The sequence below is a fragment of the Muscardinus avellanarius genome (assembly GCF_963383645.1).
Source record: "Muscardinus avellanarius genome assembly, chromosome: 12".
NCBI classification, from domain to species: domain Eukaryota; kingdom Metazoa; phylum Chordata; class Mammalia; order Rodentia; family Gliridae; genus Muscardinus; species Muscardinus avellanarius.
Window position 1 is genome coordinate 97,057,721 of NC_137798.1, and position 18,844 is coordinate 97,076,564.

At 52.5% G+C, this 18,844-nt stretch overlaps 1 protein-coding gene across 1 annotated transcript in view; it reads right to left on the reverse strand.

Annotated features, from left to right (window-relative positions):
- PRIMA1 (proline rich membrane anchor 1) overlaps positions 1–18,844 on the reverse strand; it is a gene marked incomplete at both ends in the record, with an annotated part of 51,152 nt that overhangs the window by 11,621 nt on the left and 20,687 nt on the right. Inside the window, one exon of the mRNA XM_080707810.1 lies at positions 407–536. Within this exon, the coding sequence (XP_080563936.1) occupies positions 407–536 (130 nt within the window). The remainder of the gene's footprint in view (positions 1–406; positions 537–18,844) is intronic.

Consider the following 18,844-nt stretch of genomic DNA (forward strand, 5'->3'; position numbering starts at 1 on the left):
CAGGGAATTACCTTTTTCTCCCCCTTACAAATATTAAACTATTAGCAACTCCTATTATCCTTTGGATGTTTTGCAACATTTTATTTTTTATATTGTCCTGGGCCTGACATTTAATTGGTGCTCATCAAATGCTTCTGGAATCAAACTCCCTAAAAATAACAGGGCATTATGTCTGAGATCAACTCTAAAATATTTCAGCCACAAGAAAGATAAAAGAAGAAAGAGGAAGGAGATGTAGCCAATAGAGCAAAGTCTTGGCAGCTGTTAACTTGGGGCGAGGGTGAAGAGGAGTTCACTGTGAGCTTTTCTGCCTCTCCGGGGCTTATGTTTAAAAGACTGATAGGAGCCTGGAGCTCAGCAGGCTTTCTCTTAGGACTCCAAGCGGGGTGCCGTGGGGGACACTCACCTTTTTATGGCTTTGTAGCAAATGATGACGAGAACGGTAAGAAACACCAGGGAAGCACAGCAGACAGCGATGACGATCACCAGCCCTGACCACCAGCTTTCCTTATCGGGGAACGAGGTAGGGTTGGGATCTGGAAGAGACAGGAGCGTTCTGAGTGTCCCCTGCAACAGCCCGTTGCAGCCTGCAACAGAGGTGGAACTGTGGCAGGTGGCACCCGTGGAAACTCAGCGACACCCACCGCCCAGATGAAGGCCTTCTAACCTCTCCCGCGGTCCCCACCCCCACCCCACCCAAAGCAGTGACATCATGGCTGGCTCCCAGCCAGGCTGCCTCCCCCAGCGCCTCCATCCCGGCCCTGGGGAGCTCGGAGCAGGGGTTAAGCGCCCAGCCCCGGCCATCCATCCTCCTTTGGCATGAGCTAACTGACAGCCGGGTCAGCTTTAATTTCCCATGAAAAATAACAGAACATCTTCTTCTCTCAGTTGAGGCATTAAATCCGGTTCCTGTGCAGGTGGGGGTGGGGAGCCGGGCTCACAGGGGACTCTGGGGGAGGAAGAGGGAAGGAGGCCCAGCTGCTTCAATTGCTTAAACGAATTTCTTGCAGGAGGCCGGCTTTCTTCAGGGCTGGCTTTGGCCAGGTGGTGGGACCTGCGGTCATCACTGTTCGCACGGGTGGCCAGGAGGCAGAAGAGTCTGTACCCAACAGGGCACCTGGCCCTCGGCACTACTAGTCCTCCCACTGTTCTCTGACCCAGAGAGTCTTTAGGGTGAACCTGACCCCCTTGGCCTGGCTGTACTGGGGCACCTGAAACACAGGTGTCAAGAGGATGTTTCAGTTTCCTCTGAGAAAACAAAGACATCCCAGGACCTCATCCCCAAAGGTCCTGGGAAGACCAGGCACAACTGAAAAGAAGAGCCCAGGATCACAAAAGGGAAGGAGAGGGGGAGGCAGGAAGAAGGAAGGGAAGGGTGCGGAGAGGGAGGGAAAGGAAGGAAGGAGGTGGTCAGTGAGGAGGGAAGACGGGATGGACAGACAGACAGCACTGTGGGCAGGTCTTCAATGAGTGTGAATATGTGCAGAAGAGTCAAGGCAATGCCCCAGACTTCGTCCACTCAGTAACAGGCACCTTGTAGCGTAACCTTTTTTTTTGTGTGTGGTATCTGGGATGGAACTCCGAGCTACACGCCCAGTCCTATTTTTTAAGCATGCGGGGACAGGCAGAAGACTTTCTGAGACACTGCCCCTCGCTCTTCTGTTTATTCTTATCCAGGTATAAACTCTGCCTTGAGGGTCCCCCTGCCGGCTTTGACAGAGACATACACCTGCGGAAGCCAAGACCCCTCTGTGGCACAGAACGGTTCTAACACCCTAGAAAGTATCCGTGTGCAATGGCTATCCTGATTTCTTTTTTTTTTTCTAATTTCTAAAATCATACATTAGATTTGCTTGTTCCCAACATTCACATAAGTGGAATTATGCCTTATGCACTCACTTTTAAAAAAAAATTTCCTTCCTGAATTCAGCAAGGTGTTTTTCAGATTCATCCGCGCGGTTGCCTACTTCAGTAATTCCTTTCTTTTTATTAATGAGTAGTATTCCATCATTGTGTATGCCACAATTTGTGTACCCGCTCGCTTGCTGATGGACACCTATGTTGCTTCCAGGTTTTTTCTGACCACCCGTGAAGAAGAAAACTACTGCAAACACCTGCATGGGCGTCTTGGTATAGACGCATTTTGTTTTCCTTGGATAAACACCAGGAGTGGGATTGCTGGTTCCAGTTCATGATTATCATTATAGCGCTGCTTTTCCCAACTGCTTGTCTTTGTGTATCTTCCCGTGCAGAACCAAGAAAGATGGAGAGAAGAGAGTGGTACTGAGCTGTTGCAGAATGAACAGCAGGTAGATTAAGAGATCCGGGAAGCTATTATGCTTCCCAGGGGATTGGAGCTAAAGCCCCATTAACAAATGTCAAGTCCCCAGGGTTGGACTTCAGATCCTCCAAGATCCCAGAGTCAGCAACGTTTCCCATGAATGGCTGGGGCAAGGATCAGCCAGGAGGGGTCAGGCCAATATGGAAAGAAAAAGAACGTAGAATTTCAAAATAGGACTAAATGCAAATAAAATATGGATGAGGTGTATTCATTAGCTTTTCGTCATTGTGACCCAAATCCCTGACAAGAACAACGTAGAGGAGAAAAGTTCATTTGGCTCATAGTTTTAGGGACTTAGTCCAGGGTGGGCTGGTCCATTGCTCTGGGCCTGAGGTTGGGCAGAGAATCACGGTGCTAGGCTCGTGGTGGTGGGAACAGGGGGCAAGGAAGGGGCCAGGGGCAAGGCCCCGGTGACCTACTTCTTCCAACTAAGTCCCTCCTCCAGTAGGCCATTCAGCTATCACAGGATTAACCCATCAGTTGCATAATTCTCTGATGAGCTCATGACCAGCCTCAAAGCCCCACCTCTGAACATTGCTGTAATGGGAACCGTGCCTTCAACACGGGAGCCTTTGGGGACATTCCAGACCCAAACCAGAACAGAGGATTCTCTTTTTCCCTTGACGAACTTGTCCAGTGCCCTTTTTGGCAAACTATCAAGTCCCAAATCCTTCCCCTCAATCCCTCATTCTGGGGCTTCCCTGACTTTCAGGTTAAGCCTTCCCTGGTGACGTGACATGGATCCAGCCTCCAGCCTTCCCTACAGAAGCCATCACTGTGGGAGAGTCAGGCATACAAGCCTATCACACAAGGCTGTTGTGTCCACACTGGGCCCACACCTCAAAGCTTGGCTTCTCATTTCCACAGCCGAGGAAGCCGTTTCGGCTTCTGTGCCTCTGCCTTGAACCTCTGGGCGAGTCCTCAGGGCCATGCCTGCCGCCCATGGTCCACAGAAGGTCACCAACAGCCTGTGGCTGGAGCATAAATCCACCAGTGCATGGTCCTGCCCAGTTGCACCTGGAAATGTAGGGGAGGCGCATGTCTTCTGTGGTCACAATAAGTGATCCCAGCAGCTACAGATGTTGATAACAATGAGCTCGATATTTCTACATAAGAAAGAATTGTCCCTAAAAAAAAAAAAAAAAAAAAAAAAAAGCCAGCTGGGGCCTGTTGAGAAATCCCATCAACTTGACGGATTGTCAAGCCTCCCTCAGATTTTGGCACCGGATTTCACAGTGCCTCTTTCCCTTACAATCTCGGTTAATGAGGTGGGGACGTTCTTTTTATGGTTGCTGTTCAAACACAATTGATCCTAAAAGCAGTGAGCCCAGCTTGAGACTGCCCTTCCGCCCAGAGTACCAGTCCCCAGCACGTGCTGGAAGCAGTTGTCCACGGCAGAATGCTAACGGGTAGGAAAAGGCGGAGGTATTCTGTGAAACCCAAACCTGGCAGAGGTCTTGGATTCTGCTCAGAAACCCAGCTGTTGTGTTCAAAGACTACATCCTTATTCATCCTTGCTTGAGTCAGTTACAAAATGTTGGAGCTAGAGGAAGCCTAGGGGGTGTCATTTCAGAAAAGAGAATAAATACCAAGGGCCAGGATTAAAAAGCAAATTTCCTAGAAGCCAGGACGGAGACCCCAATCTTTGAGCTGCCTGTCAGGCCTGCCTCTGCTTCAATTTCCCCCCCATCGGCTGTAGCCAGTGTCTCTGTCCAGAGGTGACAATATAGGTTAGCGTAGGGTAAACTGATGTTCACATTTGAGAGGACAATATCCTGAAATTCTCATTCATTTATCTGCTGAGCATGTTTGGTGCCTAGCACTGTGCCAGGACCTGGGGTTACAAAGAGGAGTCAAAGCCAGATGTGGCGGTGCATGCTTGTAATCCCAGTACTTGGGAGGCTGAGACAGGCGGATCGCAGGTTCGAGTCCAGCCTCAGCTACTTGGCGTGGCCCTCCGCAACTTAGTGAGACCCTGTTTCAAAATAAAGAATAAAAAAAATAGGGCTGGGGTATAGCTTGGTGGTAGAATGCCCCTGGGTTCCATCCCAGTTCCACAAAATAAAAACAGAGATGAGATCAGAGATAGAGTGTGCCTTTATTGAGCCAGTGCCAGCTACTCCATGAGTTATTATGAAGCTAACTGAGAACTGGTAATCTTGCTCAAGGAGCCAGCAATCTCAATAGAAGAGGCCTGCATGGATGCTCAAGTGTGAGGTCAAGGTCATCGGTGGCCAAGATGCCTGCCTACAGAGGTGGCTCGGGGTGAGGGCAACACCTTGTTAGAGGCAGGTGGGAGACAGGGGAGCCTGAGACTGTCAGAGCGTCCAGAGCCAGGGAGGAGGTCTCTGCCTCCTCCGTCACTCCCTGAGAACATGCTGGAAAGGCAGGAGCTGTCCTGACATCTCGGGGGTCGCAATGCCCTTTCTCCTGATACCTGTCTGCTGGGTTCAGTAAACACTCCTGGAGCCTGCGAAGATGCTGAGCCAGGCAAGCAGAGAGGGCACCGTAGAAGAAGCCAGGCTTCACTTGTCTTTCCCAGAGGAGACGCCTTTGTGTGTATGTGTGTCGTAGTGGGGACTGAATCCACGGGGATTCCACCGCTGAGCTACAGCCCAGCCCTTTGTAATTTTTATTCTGAAACAGGGCCTCACTCCATTTCACTGAGGCCGGCCTGGAGCTTGCTAGCTTCTTGTCTCAGCCTCCTAAATACTGGGATTTGGGGTGTGCGCCACGACACCCAGCTCAGAGGGACCACATTCTTTTTAGTTAGAAAATACACCATCAAAAGCTTAGAAACTTCTCCTTCCAGCCAAGATGGAGAAACAGGTACCATATTTGCTTGGCCCCCTGAAATAGAAAATAAACAACAACAACAACAACAACAACAACACCCAAAAGCAGGATACACAAAACAATGGTTCCCAAGATAGCGGACCTCGGTGATTCCCCAAGAGACAAGAAACAAATGAGGTGAGCGCTGCCATGGACCCATTTGGTCTGGAGTTTCTCAACTATGATGCAGGAAGGGAGGAGCCAGGCGGGCCAGGCCAGCAGGGAGGCCAGGGAGGGAGCCGGACAGACAAAGCCTTACCCCAGGGAACGCAGAGGAGAGGAACTAGGAGCATAGGAGAGGGTGACAGAGAACAAACACCCTGGCAGATACGGGATTATACACTGTGGCCAGTGCTCCAGAAGTGGGAGAAAGCTCACAGCGCCCTGCAGGTCCCTAGAAAGAAGCAGGTGGAGGGGAGCTTCCAATGTGCCCAGCTGGATGGTGCTCACTGAGACAGAGACCAAAGAGACCACGGAGATGCCAGGGGAGGGGCACTGGAGGCCCAAGGCCACCAAAGAACTGGGGTCAGGCCGGGCCTCCTGCTGCTCTGTGACAGGTGCCCCCCTTCCTCAGGGGTGTGACCATCACTTAAGATGGAGGAGGCAGAGTTCTTGCACTCTTCCTAAGAGTACCAGCCATCATCACTCAGCAAGGACCACTAAGTGCCATGGTGCATGGCCCAGTTATATTCCGCTTTTAGCAGTGGGGAAACTGAGGCCTCAGAGCCAGGGGCCTTGTGACAGCCCTCAGAGCCAGCCCAACACATACTGGTGTATAACCAGGGAGCAGCTGGCTCCACTGGACCCAGAGCCAGCTGTCTGAGAGAAACTGTGCACAGATGTTTGACTGACAGGAGGGAACTGAGTGAGGGATTAGTGAGTCAGATAACAGCAAATAGTTTGGAAATAATCTGATTTGCAAGGCATCTTTTCCTTCTTTCTTTCCTCCTTTCCTCCTCCCCCTCTCTTTCCTCCTCCTTCCTTTCATTTGTAGTACTGTGGCTTGAGCCCTCTGTCACTGATACACTCCCAACCCTTACTATCTCATTTTGAGATGGAGTGTCACTAAATTGCTGAGATGACAGGTGGGCACCCCTGTGCCTGCCTCAAGGCAGCTCTGAGCAGTTACACATGTAGCCTGGTCTTAGAAGAGGGGGGTGACAGTCATGTTGTTGTTTGTTTGTTTTGCGGTACTGGGGATGGAACCCAGGGGCATTCTACCTCTGAGCTACACCCCCAGCTCCTTTTTATTCTTTACTTTAAAACAGGGTCTCACTGAGTTGCAAAGGGCCTCACTGAGTAGCTGAGGCTGGCCGCAAACCCGGATCCTCCTGTCTCAGCCTCCCAAATGCTGGGATCACAAGGGTGTGCCACCACGGCCGGCCTATGTTGTTTGCTTTTAAAGCCCCTTTCCTGGCCCTGGCCTGGCCTCTCAGCCCTGCGGATGGCCACCTACAGAAGCAGCCGTTGGCTAGTGTTGGCATTCTGCTCCGTGAGCACAGCCTGAGTTGCAGACGCTGCTGGGATGCTGTGGGCTTGGGGATGTCATTAGACACCTCTCCTAACTTTCAAAGCCCTTGGTGACTCACACTCAAGCTGCCTGAATGGCCTCCCGTGGTCCCCAGGAGCTGAAAGGGCTGGTGCCTCATTGGCCTTCCTCAGAGTCAGGTGAGGTGGGGCCGCCTGAGGCTGCTCTGCACAGGCCCAGCTCCGTGGGCGGCTCACGACCATGAGCCATGTCCTCCAGGCCTGAGACTGTCCCTGTGCTGTGGAGACCAGTCTCCATCTCCTCCCATGAACCTCTCCATTCACAGGCACGCGGTAGGCCTGCACCAGGACTGTCCATCTCCCGCAGGGGCCTCGGCTGCTCTTGAGGTGAGGGCTGCTCCCCAGCACAGAGGACAAGCCAGCCTTCCCAGAGTAGAGGCTTTCTGGACACAGAGTCCTTTCTCTGTCTTGGGTCCCTTTGGGCTTGGTGATGCCACCAGGCAGAGGTGACAGGGGTCATACAACCCTGCTTTAAGGTGCGGTCAGCCCTTTGGGTGGACAGAACCTCTCTGCATGCCTCCTTCCCACTGGTCTGAAGAGTCTCAAGGAAACTGTCAGCTCGGGGGACTTGGCATGCACCTGGAAAGGTGACCATAGGTCCCAAGATTTCAGAGCCTGTGTGTTCTCCACCTGCCTCGCTGGCCTGCCTGGGATGCTTCCCAGGGCATCCCAGGATAGCAGGGGACAGGCGGCTTTGCTGCAGACTCCTGTGGCTGCAAGACCTGTGTCAGACCCTTTGGACAAAGGGGGAGACTGAGGCTTGGATTCAGGGAGGCTCCTGCCCAGGCTGCACAGGCACCAGACCCAGGTCCTTGTGACTCTGCCTGGCTCTCTGAACCGTCGCACAGTGCCACCGAGGATGCGGTCTCTCTGAGCGGCCTTCACAGGTTAATACCACTTTCCCTGCCTCAGTGCCCCCAGCCCCGGCCCCACCGGGCTGCTTGACACACACAACCGATATCCACTAAGGAAGTTTGTGGGAGCTGGGGCGCCTCCTCCCCCTCGTGGCCCGCCCCCACAGAGCCCCATTGTCTCAGGGCACAAGGGACTGACTCTCAGGCCACCACACTGCATTCACGGGCACACGGGGCGGCCCGTGCCAGGGGCGCCCACCTCCCACTGGGCCTCGCTCTGGCACGGGGGCGGGGCTGCTCACTCAGTTTCTTAGCCTGAATGCACCAGAGTCCACGGCTGGATTAGGAAGTCACAAACAGAACATGAGGCCTCTGTGCTTGTGGCAATCTCTGAAATCAGCCCCCATTTCTGGAGAGTAGTACAAACTCGCCTTGGAGTTACACCCCGTGGACACGGCCCCCAGCTGTGCCTTGGCTTGGGGGCCACCCCTTCTCTGCTGACCAAGCTCTGCCTCAGGCTTCCTACAGGAGTAACCGCTGGCAGAAGCGCCGGCTCCTTGGCCCACTCTTGGCAGGAATACAGCATGGGTCCAGCCTCAGAGGGTGCAGGGCCATGCATTTCTGGCCAATGGTGGGAGAGGAAAAGTCCGCAGGGGCAGCAATGGTCTCCTTGCTCTTACGGGAGATGCCGAGAAGGCAGCGCCCCCTCCTGGAGCCACCTTGTGCAGCCCTGTGACACAGCAGAGCAGCCTAAGGGGGCTGAGGGGGCTGGGGTGCAGGGTGGGTGGTCTCGGTGTGAAGTAGGGTGGCTGAGCACAGCCCCAGGGGTGACATTTGAACAATGACTGGGATGTGGCAGGGTTCATCCCTCAGGCGCTGGGGTGGAGGGAGAGTCAAAGTGCAGGCCCAGAGGCCAGCGTGTGTGAGGAGCAGGAACAAGGCCAATATAAAATAGACCAAGAGATAGAAGGAGACAGGTTGCGCAGAGTCTGGGGCCTCTGCGAAGGGCTGAGGAGTGAGGTGACACTGGAGGTCTTGGGAGAGGGCGACCAGGTGTGGCTTACAGTGGCTGTGTTGAGCACAGGCTGTGTGGGGGGCTGTGAGGAGAGGTCTGGATCCGCTCTGAAGGAGCCTTCCATGAACGTGCGGATGTAGGGTGTGGGAGACAGGGGAGGGTTAAGGCTGCCTCTGAGGATGTGGGCCAAACATGCAGAAGGATGGAGCTTGTGGGGTAAGGAGGCAGGAAGCCACCTAGAAACTCCACCACATACCAAGAGACAACAGTGGGATCTGGATTCTGGGGCCCCACCAGGGGCATTAATGTGGGGCTCAACAGGCCCCAGCCCTGAGCCTGAACAAGCAAGTGTGTAGACAGAGAAGGGATAGGGTCAAGCCCTGAGCCCTGGGACCCACACAGGAGAGGCAAGGGCAGAGGAGGGCCCAGGAGGGGCTGAGTCAAGACTTCAGGAGGAGGAAGAGGCCGGCTAGGGCCAGCATGCACAGGCGGGTGTTCATGGCCAGCCTCAGCTACTTAGGCCCTCCACAACTTAATGAGACCCTATTTTGAAAAAGGGTCTTAAGAGGAGGAGAAGAAGGAGGAGTAGGAAGAGGAAAAGGAGAAGGGAAAGGAGGAGGAAGAGGAGGAGGGCGGCCATGCTCCCTGCAGTTGACTGTCTGCATGGTGCAATGGGCTCCATGAGTGTGCAGAGCCCAGTGAGGCAGAGAACCCACCGCTGGACAGAGCGACGTGGCAGCTGCCGCTGACCATGTCAAAGCGGTTTGGAGAAAGGGCGAGAAGACCCTCAAGGGGCAGTTTAAGAGAACGTGGACGAGGACATGGGAACAGCAGGCGTGCTCAATCCGTTCATGGAGCTTTGTTGCAAAAAGCAGCTCAGGGGTGCTGCGGGACCATAGCTGGCCGGGTGGGAGAAGGGTTGAGGTGATGCACAAGGGATTTTAAGGTGGCGGAGGGAGAGGGCGCGAGTGCGTGGGGATGGGGATGGGCGGGGTGAGGAGAGGGGAGCTGGCGAGGACTGAGCAGGCTGGCGGGTGCGTCTCTGTGCCATGGACCCCTGTACACAGCTCTCAGATGGAGCCCAAAGTATAGGGAAGTGGGAGGTGAGGCGTGAGGACAGAGGAGGGGCTGGTGTTGGGGAGCAGCAAAGGGGTACACCAGTCACTGGTCACAGGCCGGCCACAGTGGCACATGCCTGCAGTCCCAGTCATAGGGAGGCTGAGACAGGAGGATTGCAGGATCGAGGCCAGCCTTGGCAACTTGTGAGACCCTTAGCCACTTAGACCCTGATTCGAAATAAAAAATCAAAGAGGGCTCGAGCTATTTATAGCTCAGAAGTAGAACTTCGCTGGATTCAATCCAGTACCATAAATAAATAAATGCATGCAAGTAAAGCCTCGTGTAACTACAAATTACTGAAAGATGCTTTGGAGAAAATGAGACAGGTAGAGACGAGGGAGGCAGGCTGTCACCATGGGCATCGGGGACGCCTCTTAAGGAGGTTACAGTAGAGCTGAGCCCTACGGGGAGGGGGAGAGGACGTGGCCCCACGGAGAGGTCCCACCTTGTTGGCCCAGGCCAGGCAGGGACCTGGGGGACTCTCTGCCCCCTGCAGGTGGCGGGGTCCTTCCGGAGGTGCAGGGCGAGGGGCTCTGGACCCTCCGTTTGCTCTCTGGGGCCGCTCATGCCTTGATTTATTGATTTCTGCTGCTGTTAAGGGCACAGAGCCCAGCGTGGCCGCTTATTATCAGGGCCGAGTTCTCAGGCTCAGCTCCTGTGGGGGCATTTTAAAAACCTAATATATTATTAATAATTGTTTCCATCATTCGTGTGCCTAATTAGGAAAGGGAGATTATGAATCGGGCTCATGTCTCTGGTGGGAGCGGCTGCAGCTTTTCCCAAGGCGAGGGGAGAGCGGGTGGAGACCGGGGCAGGAGCCCAGAGCAGCGGGTGGCTGGCTGGTGTCACTAATTAGGCCTCTGGTGGCGACTGAGGAACACGTCCCCCCTTGTTCTTGGCCCAAACAGCCCTCTTTGTCCGGCTCCTGAGGGCAAGGGCTTGTTACTCAGTGGTGTCTACGCTCTTCCAACTTTGTTCCTCGCGCTTGCGATCCTCCCAGATCTGCTCAGCCTGCCGCTCCTGCCGCTCCGTGGAGCCAAGCCCCTCAGCTTTAGGACTGCGCCATCCAGAGTGGCGAGACAGAGCGGAATCCAGAAGGCTCTGGGAGCCACCCAGCCCAGCCCTTTGCCCTGACTCCTGAGTGTCAATAGTCGCTCACTGCATTTACCCATGAAGAGCCGACCATGAGCCATGCACTGTGCTGGGGGTGGGGGGGTGTCAGCAAAACACATGGGCCCTGCCCTCATGATGCAGTTGATCTACTGGAGAATGGAACTAAGCAATGACCAGAGAAACACAGACTGTGCTCCCTGACTTACCGGGACACCTAACTGCGCAGGTGTCTTAGGTACCCAAAAGATGGAAATGTAAAACAGAAAAACAATGGTGCCCTGACATGGGTCATCAGTGGGAGTTACTGAAGAGAAGGAACTTGTCTTTGCTTGCGAGAGGCTGGCGATTCTGTGCACTGGACGTTACCAGAGCCTCAGCATCTTTTTGAAACTCAGTAGATGTTGGATGACTTTCTCCCCTTCCACAGGGCTCTAAAGTAATGATGGGGAGGGGTCTCAGCAATGCCCAGTGTCCTAGAATCTACTTAGTCTAAACAGTTGTGATCACTCAGAAGAAGGGTTCAGGGCCAACTTGGACCAGTGGCTGACAAACTATGGCTAGAAGGCCAAATCCCGCCCACTGCCTGTTTTGTAAAGAAAGTTTTATTGGAACACAGACATCACCATTTATTCAGATATTGTCTTTGGCTGCTTATGTGCTCCAGTGATCAGTAGATCATGTGACCCAGTAGATCAGAAGTTGAGACAGAGATTGCATGGTCTACAAAGCCTAAAAGTACTTACTATCTGGCTTGCGATAAAAGTTTATTTTCCTCTGAGAAGACTTTTTACCTAAGATTCTTGGACAAACTTAGAAGAGAGGTCTAAGAGTACTCAGAAATTACACCCAAAATTTTATTCGTGATTAACATTTCACTCTTCCCATTTTCTTTTCTTACGGTTCCCTTACTCCAAGTGTCCTGTCCGTGCCCTGGTGGACGTCTCTGGGGACATGGCACAGGGCTCCGTCCTGTCTGGAGTCTTAACGGCGACAGCTGATGCAATAGGAAAGCACAGCAGATAGACGCAGGGCTGGACCCTGACTTGGCCACACCATGCCTGCCCCGTGACCCCCAGGCGAAGCACCTATGTGTTACAAACCCCAGCCTCCCAACCATCATGGGCGACAGCACTATGTCAAAGGTTGGTGGGAGCTGCTTCCCGGCTGGGGCCAGGGTGCAGGGGACTCTCCTCTGGATGCAGAAAAATGTCACCTGAGGTCAGCACCTGACTTTGATTTTCCTTGGCACCTGCAGCCCTTTGGGACACTGGGTAAAAGTTGCTAGAGTAACCAAGTTCAAGGTGGGGAACCTGGGAACTTACTTCCTGGCACCCCCAGAGTGTCCTTAACTCGTAAATGGCAGGTGCCAAATGTGAAGGTCCAGCCTGCCACTGGCTGGGGACACGTGGAAAATCTTTGGGACCTGGCGTGACATAGCACTCTCCAGGCTTCCTCCCTGCCCTGTCCCCTCCACGGCCTCACAGTCTTCCTGGGGACACATTTAACAATCTGAGTCAGGGTCTGAGGATGGGTTCTATGTCAGGAAACACAGCCAGGAGGTCGCCAAGGTGCTAAAAGCTCTAGGCTGCCTTAATTAAGTCTCAAACAGAAGGGGAATTTAGCCCAGTGAGACGCGCTTGAACTATGTTCTAGATGATTCCTTCCCAGAACCACCCTATACCAGTTTTCTGGAGAGAGCCTAAGTTCTGTTTAAAAGGTTCCTGTTGGGGGAAGCTGGGACCAAGTTTTGTCCAGGCTGGAACCACAAAGGCATGGTAACATGGTTGAGAAAATTTTCTGCTGGTGAGCTGGAGGAAGGCAGGCAGGCAGGCAGGCAGGCTGGCTGATATGTCAGACAAGCTGACATGACTGTGGTGTGGTGTTGGGGTAAAACCATAGTATTAAAGAGGAAAAATTAGCCATACTGACGGTCCGGAGGTGCACTGTCCAATACAGTAATCACTACTCACATGCGACTACTTACATTTAAATTCACTAAAATTAGATGAAGTTAAAAATCCAGTTCTCCAGTTCCACCGGCTGCATGTTAAGTGCTCAGCAGCCCTCATGGAACGAATGTCTGCCATATTGGTTGGCACAGACAGTTCTCTCCCTCACCGCTTTAGGACTGTTGGACGGCACTGGGCCATTGTGTGGTGGCCTATTTTCCCTCCCTTTCCCAAAAGGCAGCCACGGGGACTTGTATACACCACTGAAGCAAAAGCAGACGGCACACATCTGCCACCAGTGCACTCCAGTGTCAAAGCATGTGTTCCTTAGACTCAGTTTCTCAGATTCCTCCCACAGGAAACACGCAAGGCAGGCATTTTAAGGTCTGTTTTATAGAGAAGGAAACTGAGGGCCTCTATGGGTCAGAGCCTGTGGGCAGGAAGGCTTCCGCCAATCCTGGGACAACCAGAACCACGGTGATGAGGGCTGTGCTCCCAGCGATTCGGCTCTGATGAATGTCAGGGCATCTTTGAACACCACTCCTGGCACACACTGCTCCCTTGGTGAGTGAAATACCTGGACCTAAGAAGTGGTCTCTGTCTCTGAGACACCAACAAAGCAAAGGCTGCCATGGCCCAGCCTCTGAGACGGGCAGATGTGCCCCTGTAGTCAGTGGGGCCAGCCTGACGCCCATGAGAATCTCAATACTGCAATACTGGCTTATCCAGGATGGAGAGGCAGAGCCTGGGCAGAAGGACTCGGCAACCAGCCCCTGCCTGGGAGTTTCCTTCTGTCTCTGGATACACAGCTCCTTCTAAAGATCAAGGTCACACAAACTGGGCTGTGGCATCCTCACTGAAACTCTTAGAAGTTTCGCAAGTCACTTTATCTCTCTGGACCTCAATGGCAGACCTGCCCAATGGGAGTGGTGACCTTGAGGCAGAACAGGCTCCTCAGCCTCAGCACCCTTGACATTTTGGCCTGGATTTTTCCTTGTTGCAGGGGGGATGCTGGGAAGCATCTTTGTCCTTTACTCAGAGAGTGATAATAATAGCATCCCTCCCCCAATTGGGATAACCAAATGTGCCCCGGGGAACTGAATCGCCTGGCTGGGAACCGCAGGGCTGGAGGTGCTCCATAGCTCTCTCCTGGCTCCTCTGCTGGGTGTAGACACTGGCAGTGCATTGCACCAATGCCAGCCAAAGGAAGGAGTTAAACCTAGTGGCCTTCGAGCTGGGACATTCTGAAACTCCAGGCCAGTTGCCTTCAGAATGACCTCTGGCTACTGAGAGGCCGCACAGCGGAACTGTCCGTAACAGGGTCCAAGAAGAAGCCAAGGCATTATTCCCAAGCCATCCCTAACGGTCCCTGCCAAGGCAGGAGATAATGCGCCTTTGCCACCCCCAGTCCAGTTCATTCTCAATCTGAGAACAAGGTTCCCATTCATACTGGGGCAGGCGGTAGAGAATAGGGGCCTCTGGCCTTTACTGATTCCTGGCAAGGGTGACATGGAAACTTAGGAATAGGAGCTGCTCACACTGTTTTTTTTTTTTTTTTTTTTTTTTTTTTTTTTTTTTTTCTTGCTGGAAGAAGAGGCATAATGCAAGGCATGTTCTTCCCTGACCTACCAGGCAAAACACACCACACTCCCAGGATGGAAGATGGCTGGAGATCAGCCTTCACAGAACCAGAGAGATGATCACCCCCTTCCAAACAGCACTCCCCCGATAACGGGAAGACGCGGTGGAGTCGGGCTATCCTGACCTACTGCAGGCAGGACAGTTCTGATCAGAGTGCAGAGGCCAAATCTCAGGAGACAGGAAACCCTGTAAAATGAACTAGGAGTGACTTTCCCACTGTAAAATGACACTTGATCGTGATTTATAAAACGTTCTGGCCACTACTGCTAATGCCCATGAAAGACATCCAGTAGGTGCCACGGTGGGGATGTGCCCAGATGTCTCTGAGCTGTCACTAGTATTGGTTTGTTAACTTGTCATCTGCTGGCAAACGGGCAGATGCCTATGGTTTCAGCAAATTTGGGGGGGAAGATATCTATATTAAAAAAAGTTCAAGCTGGGCATGATGGCGCACGCTTGTAATTCCCATGCTTGGGAAGTAGAGACAGGAGGATTGTGCTGATTCGAAGCCAGCCTTGCTGGCTTAAGAGACCCTGTTTCCAAATAAAAATATAAAATAGGTCTGGGAGTGTAGCCCGGAGGTAGAAGAGCTTCCAGGAACCCCAGTACCACCAAAAAAAAAAAAAAAAAAAAGTTCATCTGGGTATGGTGGTGCACACTTGTAATCCCAGCATTTGGGAGGCTGAGACAGGAGGATCATGGTTCGTGGCCAGCCTCAGCTACTTAGTGAGGCCTTCTGCAACTTAGTGAGACCCTGCTTCAAAGTAAAGAATAAGAAATAGGTATGGGGATGTAGCTCGGCCCAGTACTGTAAAAATTAAAAAAGTTCAGTTTGCTTAGTAAAAATACGATGCTGACATTCACACACACACACACACACACACACACACACACACACACACCCTCCGTCTGGGGCCTGTCATGTGTAGTTGCACACGCGTCGTCTGATTTAAGTCTTCTGATCCTTCAGGAGATGTGCTTGGCGTTGTCACTGTCCCCATTTACAGAAGTGAGAACAGCCTCATAGAAGAGAGGTCGGTGGCAGCGCCCGATTCCAGGCCACCTCACCCCAAAGTCCCTTTTCTTCCTGCCACATCCTGCTTCAAGTCGGGCAAAGATGAGACTTTCTGGATTTAGCAGCAGGCACCCGGGTTAGCTTGGAGAACAGACCTGGCCTGACCTGGGGCCCTGGGGGCCCTGAGGACAGTCCTCTGGCTCCATGAAGGAGCCTCCTGACCACCCGCAGCCTCTCGGGTCTCTCTTCCCTCACCCAAGGACAGTAATAAAAATGACTAATTTTTATATCATTTTCAGGGTGGATAGTCTCTCTTGAATTCCTTATAGCCATGACCTCCCCAAGCACCTTCTTCCAAAATCCAACTGACTTTGAGCCCCTCCAAGTCCGAGCTGCTGCCATCTGCTCTTTCTTTCTTGTGACAGCTGGCCACACAGGTCACCACAATCGACTGAGCCATCATTTTCCTCTGACAGGGACGTTAATGGGGCCTCAGAGGTGAGGCCTGCCTCGCACGGACAGGGCGACACTTCAAATGCCAGCTGTGTGTGCCTGCCTTAGAAACCAAAGTTACCAGAAACAAAGGCCAGGAGAGCCAGAGCCTTGGGCACGGCGTCCCTGCTCCGGCCTCAGCCCTTTCCCAGGAAATGAGATGATGTCTCAAAGAAAGCTGTTCAGGGCTGACATCCCATAAAGCCCATATCTGTTGAACCGTAAAATATGGCCAATAATCTGGAAGGTTCTAGAAGCATCCAGAAGGTGGTGAGTGAAAGGAAATGGAGGCCTTAGGGTTGGCTCAGGTGCCCAGTTTCCCTTCATAGAGGCAACCATTATTATAACCCTCAGCTCCCCATTTCCCTTCACTGATCTGCCTCTGGATGTCTCTAGAACCTTCCGGTTCAGGAAGGTAACCCATTTTCTATGTATCTTTTGAAGTTATATGCATGTATGTAAATATATACTATATATTATGTTATATTATGATATATATATATATATATATATATATATATATATATATATATATATATATATATTCTAAGTGAGTGCCCTATATACATACCAGGGATTCCTTCATGTGTGCCCTTCCCTGCCATAGCAGCCTCCTGCCGGGCCTCTGGCTCACCTCTCCTCTTCTCCCCAGACCCTTCTCTATACTGCAGCCTAAACCAGACCTACGACACCCACTCAGGGTCCTTCGTGGCTTCTTGGCCAAGGGAACATACAACTCCATCTTGTTATCACGGCCTTTGCTAAACATTGTTTCCATGTTGGCTCCTCAGGTTCATACCCTTGTAGGGAAGAATCTAGAAACCTTCTGAGCGGTATCAAAACTTCCAGGGCCAGTACACAATGGGAGAACTTCCAAGGAGAGGATGGATGGAGTGTGTGATATGTAGCTGGAAGGAAAGAAGGGAGGAAGGAAGGAAGGAAGGAAGGAAGGAAGGAAGGAAGGAAGGAAGGAAGGAAGTCCTGTGACTTCAGAGACAGCACTAGTTCATTTCTGCTGGCAGCTGCCGCCATCCAAGCTCCTTTCACAGAACATGAGCCCTTGGGCAGAGCTGGCTAATCCCACAGAGCTCAAGAGCCTGCTGAAAGCATCTCAGAATTGAGTAAGGAGATAAACAGCTTTGCCAGTTATAAGGCCTGGGATGTCCTCAGAGACGAGGAGAAAATCCTTCCTGAGTTTCTGACTGAGAGGGAATCCATGTCCGGCCTGGGTGGCAGTGGGGAGAGTGGCTCTACTCCCCGGTTTCTGTGTAAAGGCCCCGTGGTGACGGGGTGCCTCTGCATAGGGTGACCCAGCCTCGCCGAGTCTCTGAGGTGAACTGGGCACTTCAGGGCAGTGGGCTCCATCTTGGTGAGAAAAAAAAAAAAAAAAGCAGAAATGAAGAAACAATTCACAAGGAGAGAAGGAAGAAAGGGAGCATTAAAAATATCAAGAGCAGCCAGGCGTGGTGGCGCACGCTTGTAATCCCCGCGCTTGGGAGGCGGAGACAGGAGGATGGCTCAGGTTTGAAGCCAGCCGTGCTGGCTTAAGAGATCCTGTTTCCAAATAAAATATAAAAAATAGGTCTGGGAGTGTAGCCCGGAGGTAGAAGGGTTCCATTTCCAGTACCACCAAAAAAAAAAAAAAAAAAAAAAAAAAAATCTCAAGAGCAGTAAGGTACATCCAGCATGTCCTTATGCCACTGCATTCTGCCATATTCGGGCCAAGACTTGAAGAGTAAAGACAGAGACATAATGATGGTAAGAGTTTAAAAGATGCTGGATGGAAATTTTCTCACTGCTAAGAAGAGTGTGTTCACTGACATGGTGGCCTGGGCCTGCCCCCTCATTTCAGGTGGAGCTCCCCCTCTGGGGCTCCCCTGGGCTCCCCTGAAGATTCTCGATGAAACCACACCCTTGCTGGGCTCCTTCCCTTCTGGTCCCGTCTCCTACCTTCCCACCCACTTCCTCTTGAGAACATCACACAGTCATGGCAGACAGCGAGCCTGTCTCAGGCTCTGCCTCGGGGGAACCAATGGAAATAGAGGAAGCATAGTCTTAAGGATGCTGCCGAATACAAGTACCTGACCGCACAGACTAGACGAGAGTCCAATTTGAAAAAATACCCGCCAGCGCAGAGTAGAGCGAGAGCTCTGATGAAGGTAGTCCTGCCCTCCAGCCGAGCAGAACATGGTGTCCTTGGGTCATTTCTATATGCCAGTTTTCCCAAGTATCCCACAAACCAGGCCCCATGCAACAGACCCTGTGGGTGGGTTTGGGGATGAATCGGACCCTTTGTCTACATTCCCTAGGGGTCAAGTGGGGAGATCACCAAAGGCTGGTAGAGACACCCAGTGACACCGGCCACCTGCTGGCTGAGGACCTGAGACGGGTCTTGCATATTTTACATCTGTCTGTTGGTGGCAAGTGGCAGGTGTTTGGTAAATGGCTCCTAAGCGAATCCGAATTGGCTCTGAACTCTCATGTAACCGTGCGAGAGAATCACAGGGGGAGAGACGCACCGCTTCCCTCGGGAGCAATACAGCTACCGAGTTTTCCAAAAGCAGAAACAATCAGCTCTCCAAGGACCCCGGGCTAGAAGGCTTGGTGGCTAAGCAGTTTCTCCGCTGCTCTCTACCGGAGCGGTGGGAAGGACAGTTCTCTGCTGGGCATGACATTTATCGTCCCCAGACCCCGTTCTGCTGTTGATTACAATGCCAACTTCCAGGCTTGGGGGAGGGGAAGCATCCCTGGCAGAGGAACTTCCAGAAAGAACTCAGTGTCCACCACCCAGCTCTGGACTTGGCAGAGGCCACAGTCTGGAAGTGTCTGGAGAAGCTGCCCCAGGATACTTGAATCCTCACTGGATTCCACCTCCCGGGGTCAAAGGGCAGCAGAGATGTCACTGCCGGGTCACCACCAGTG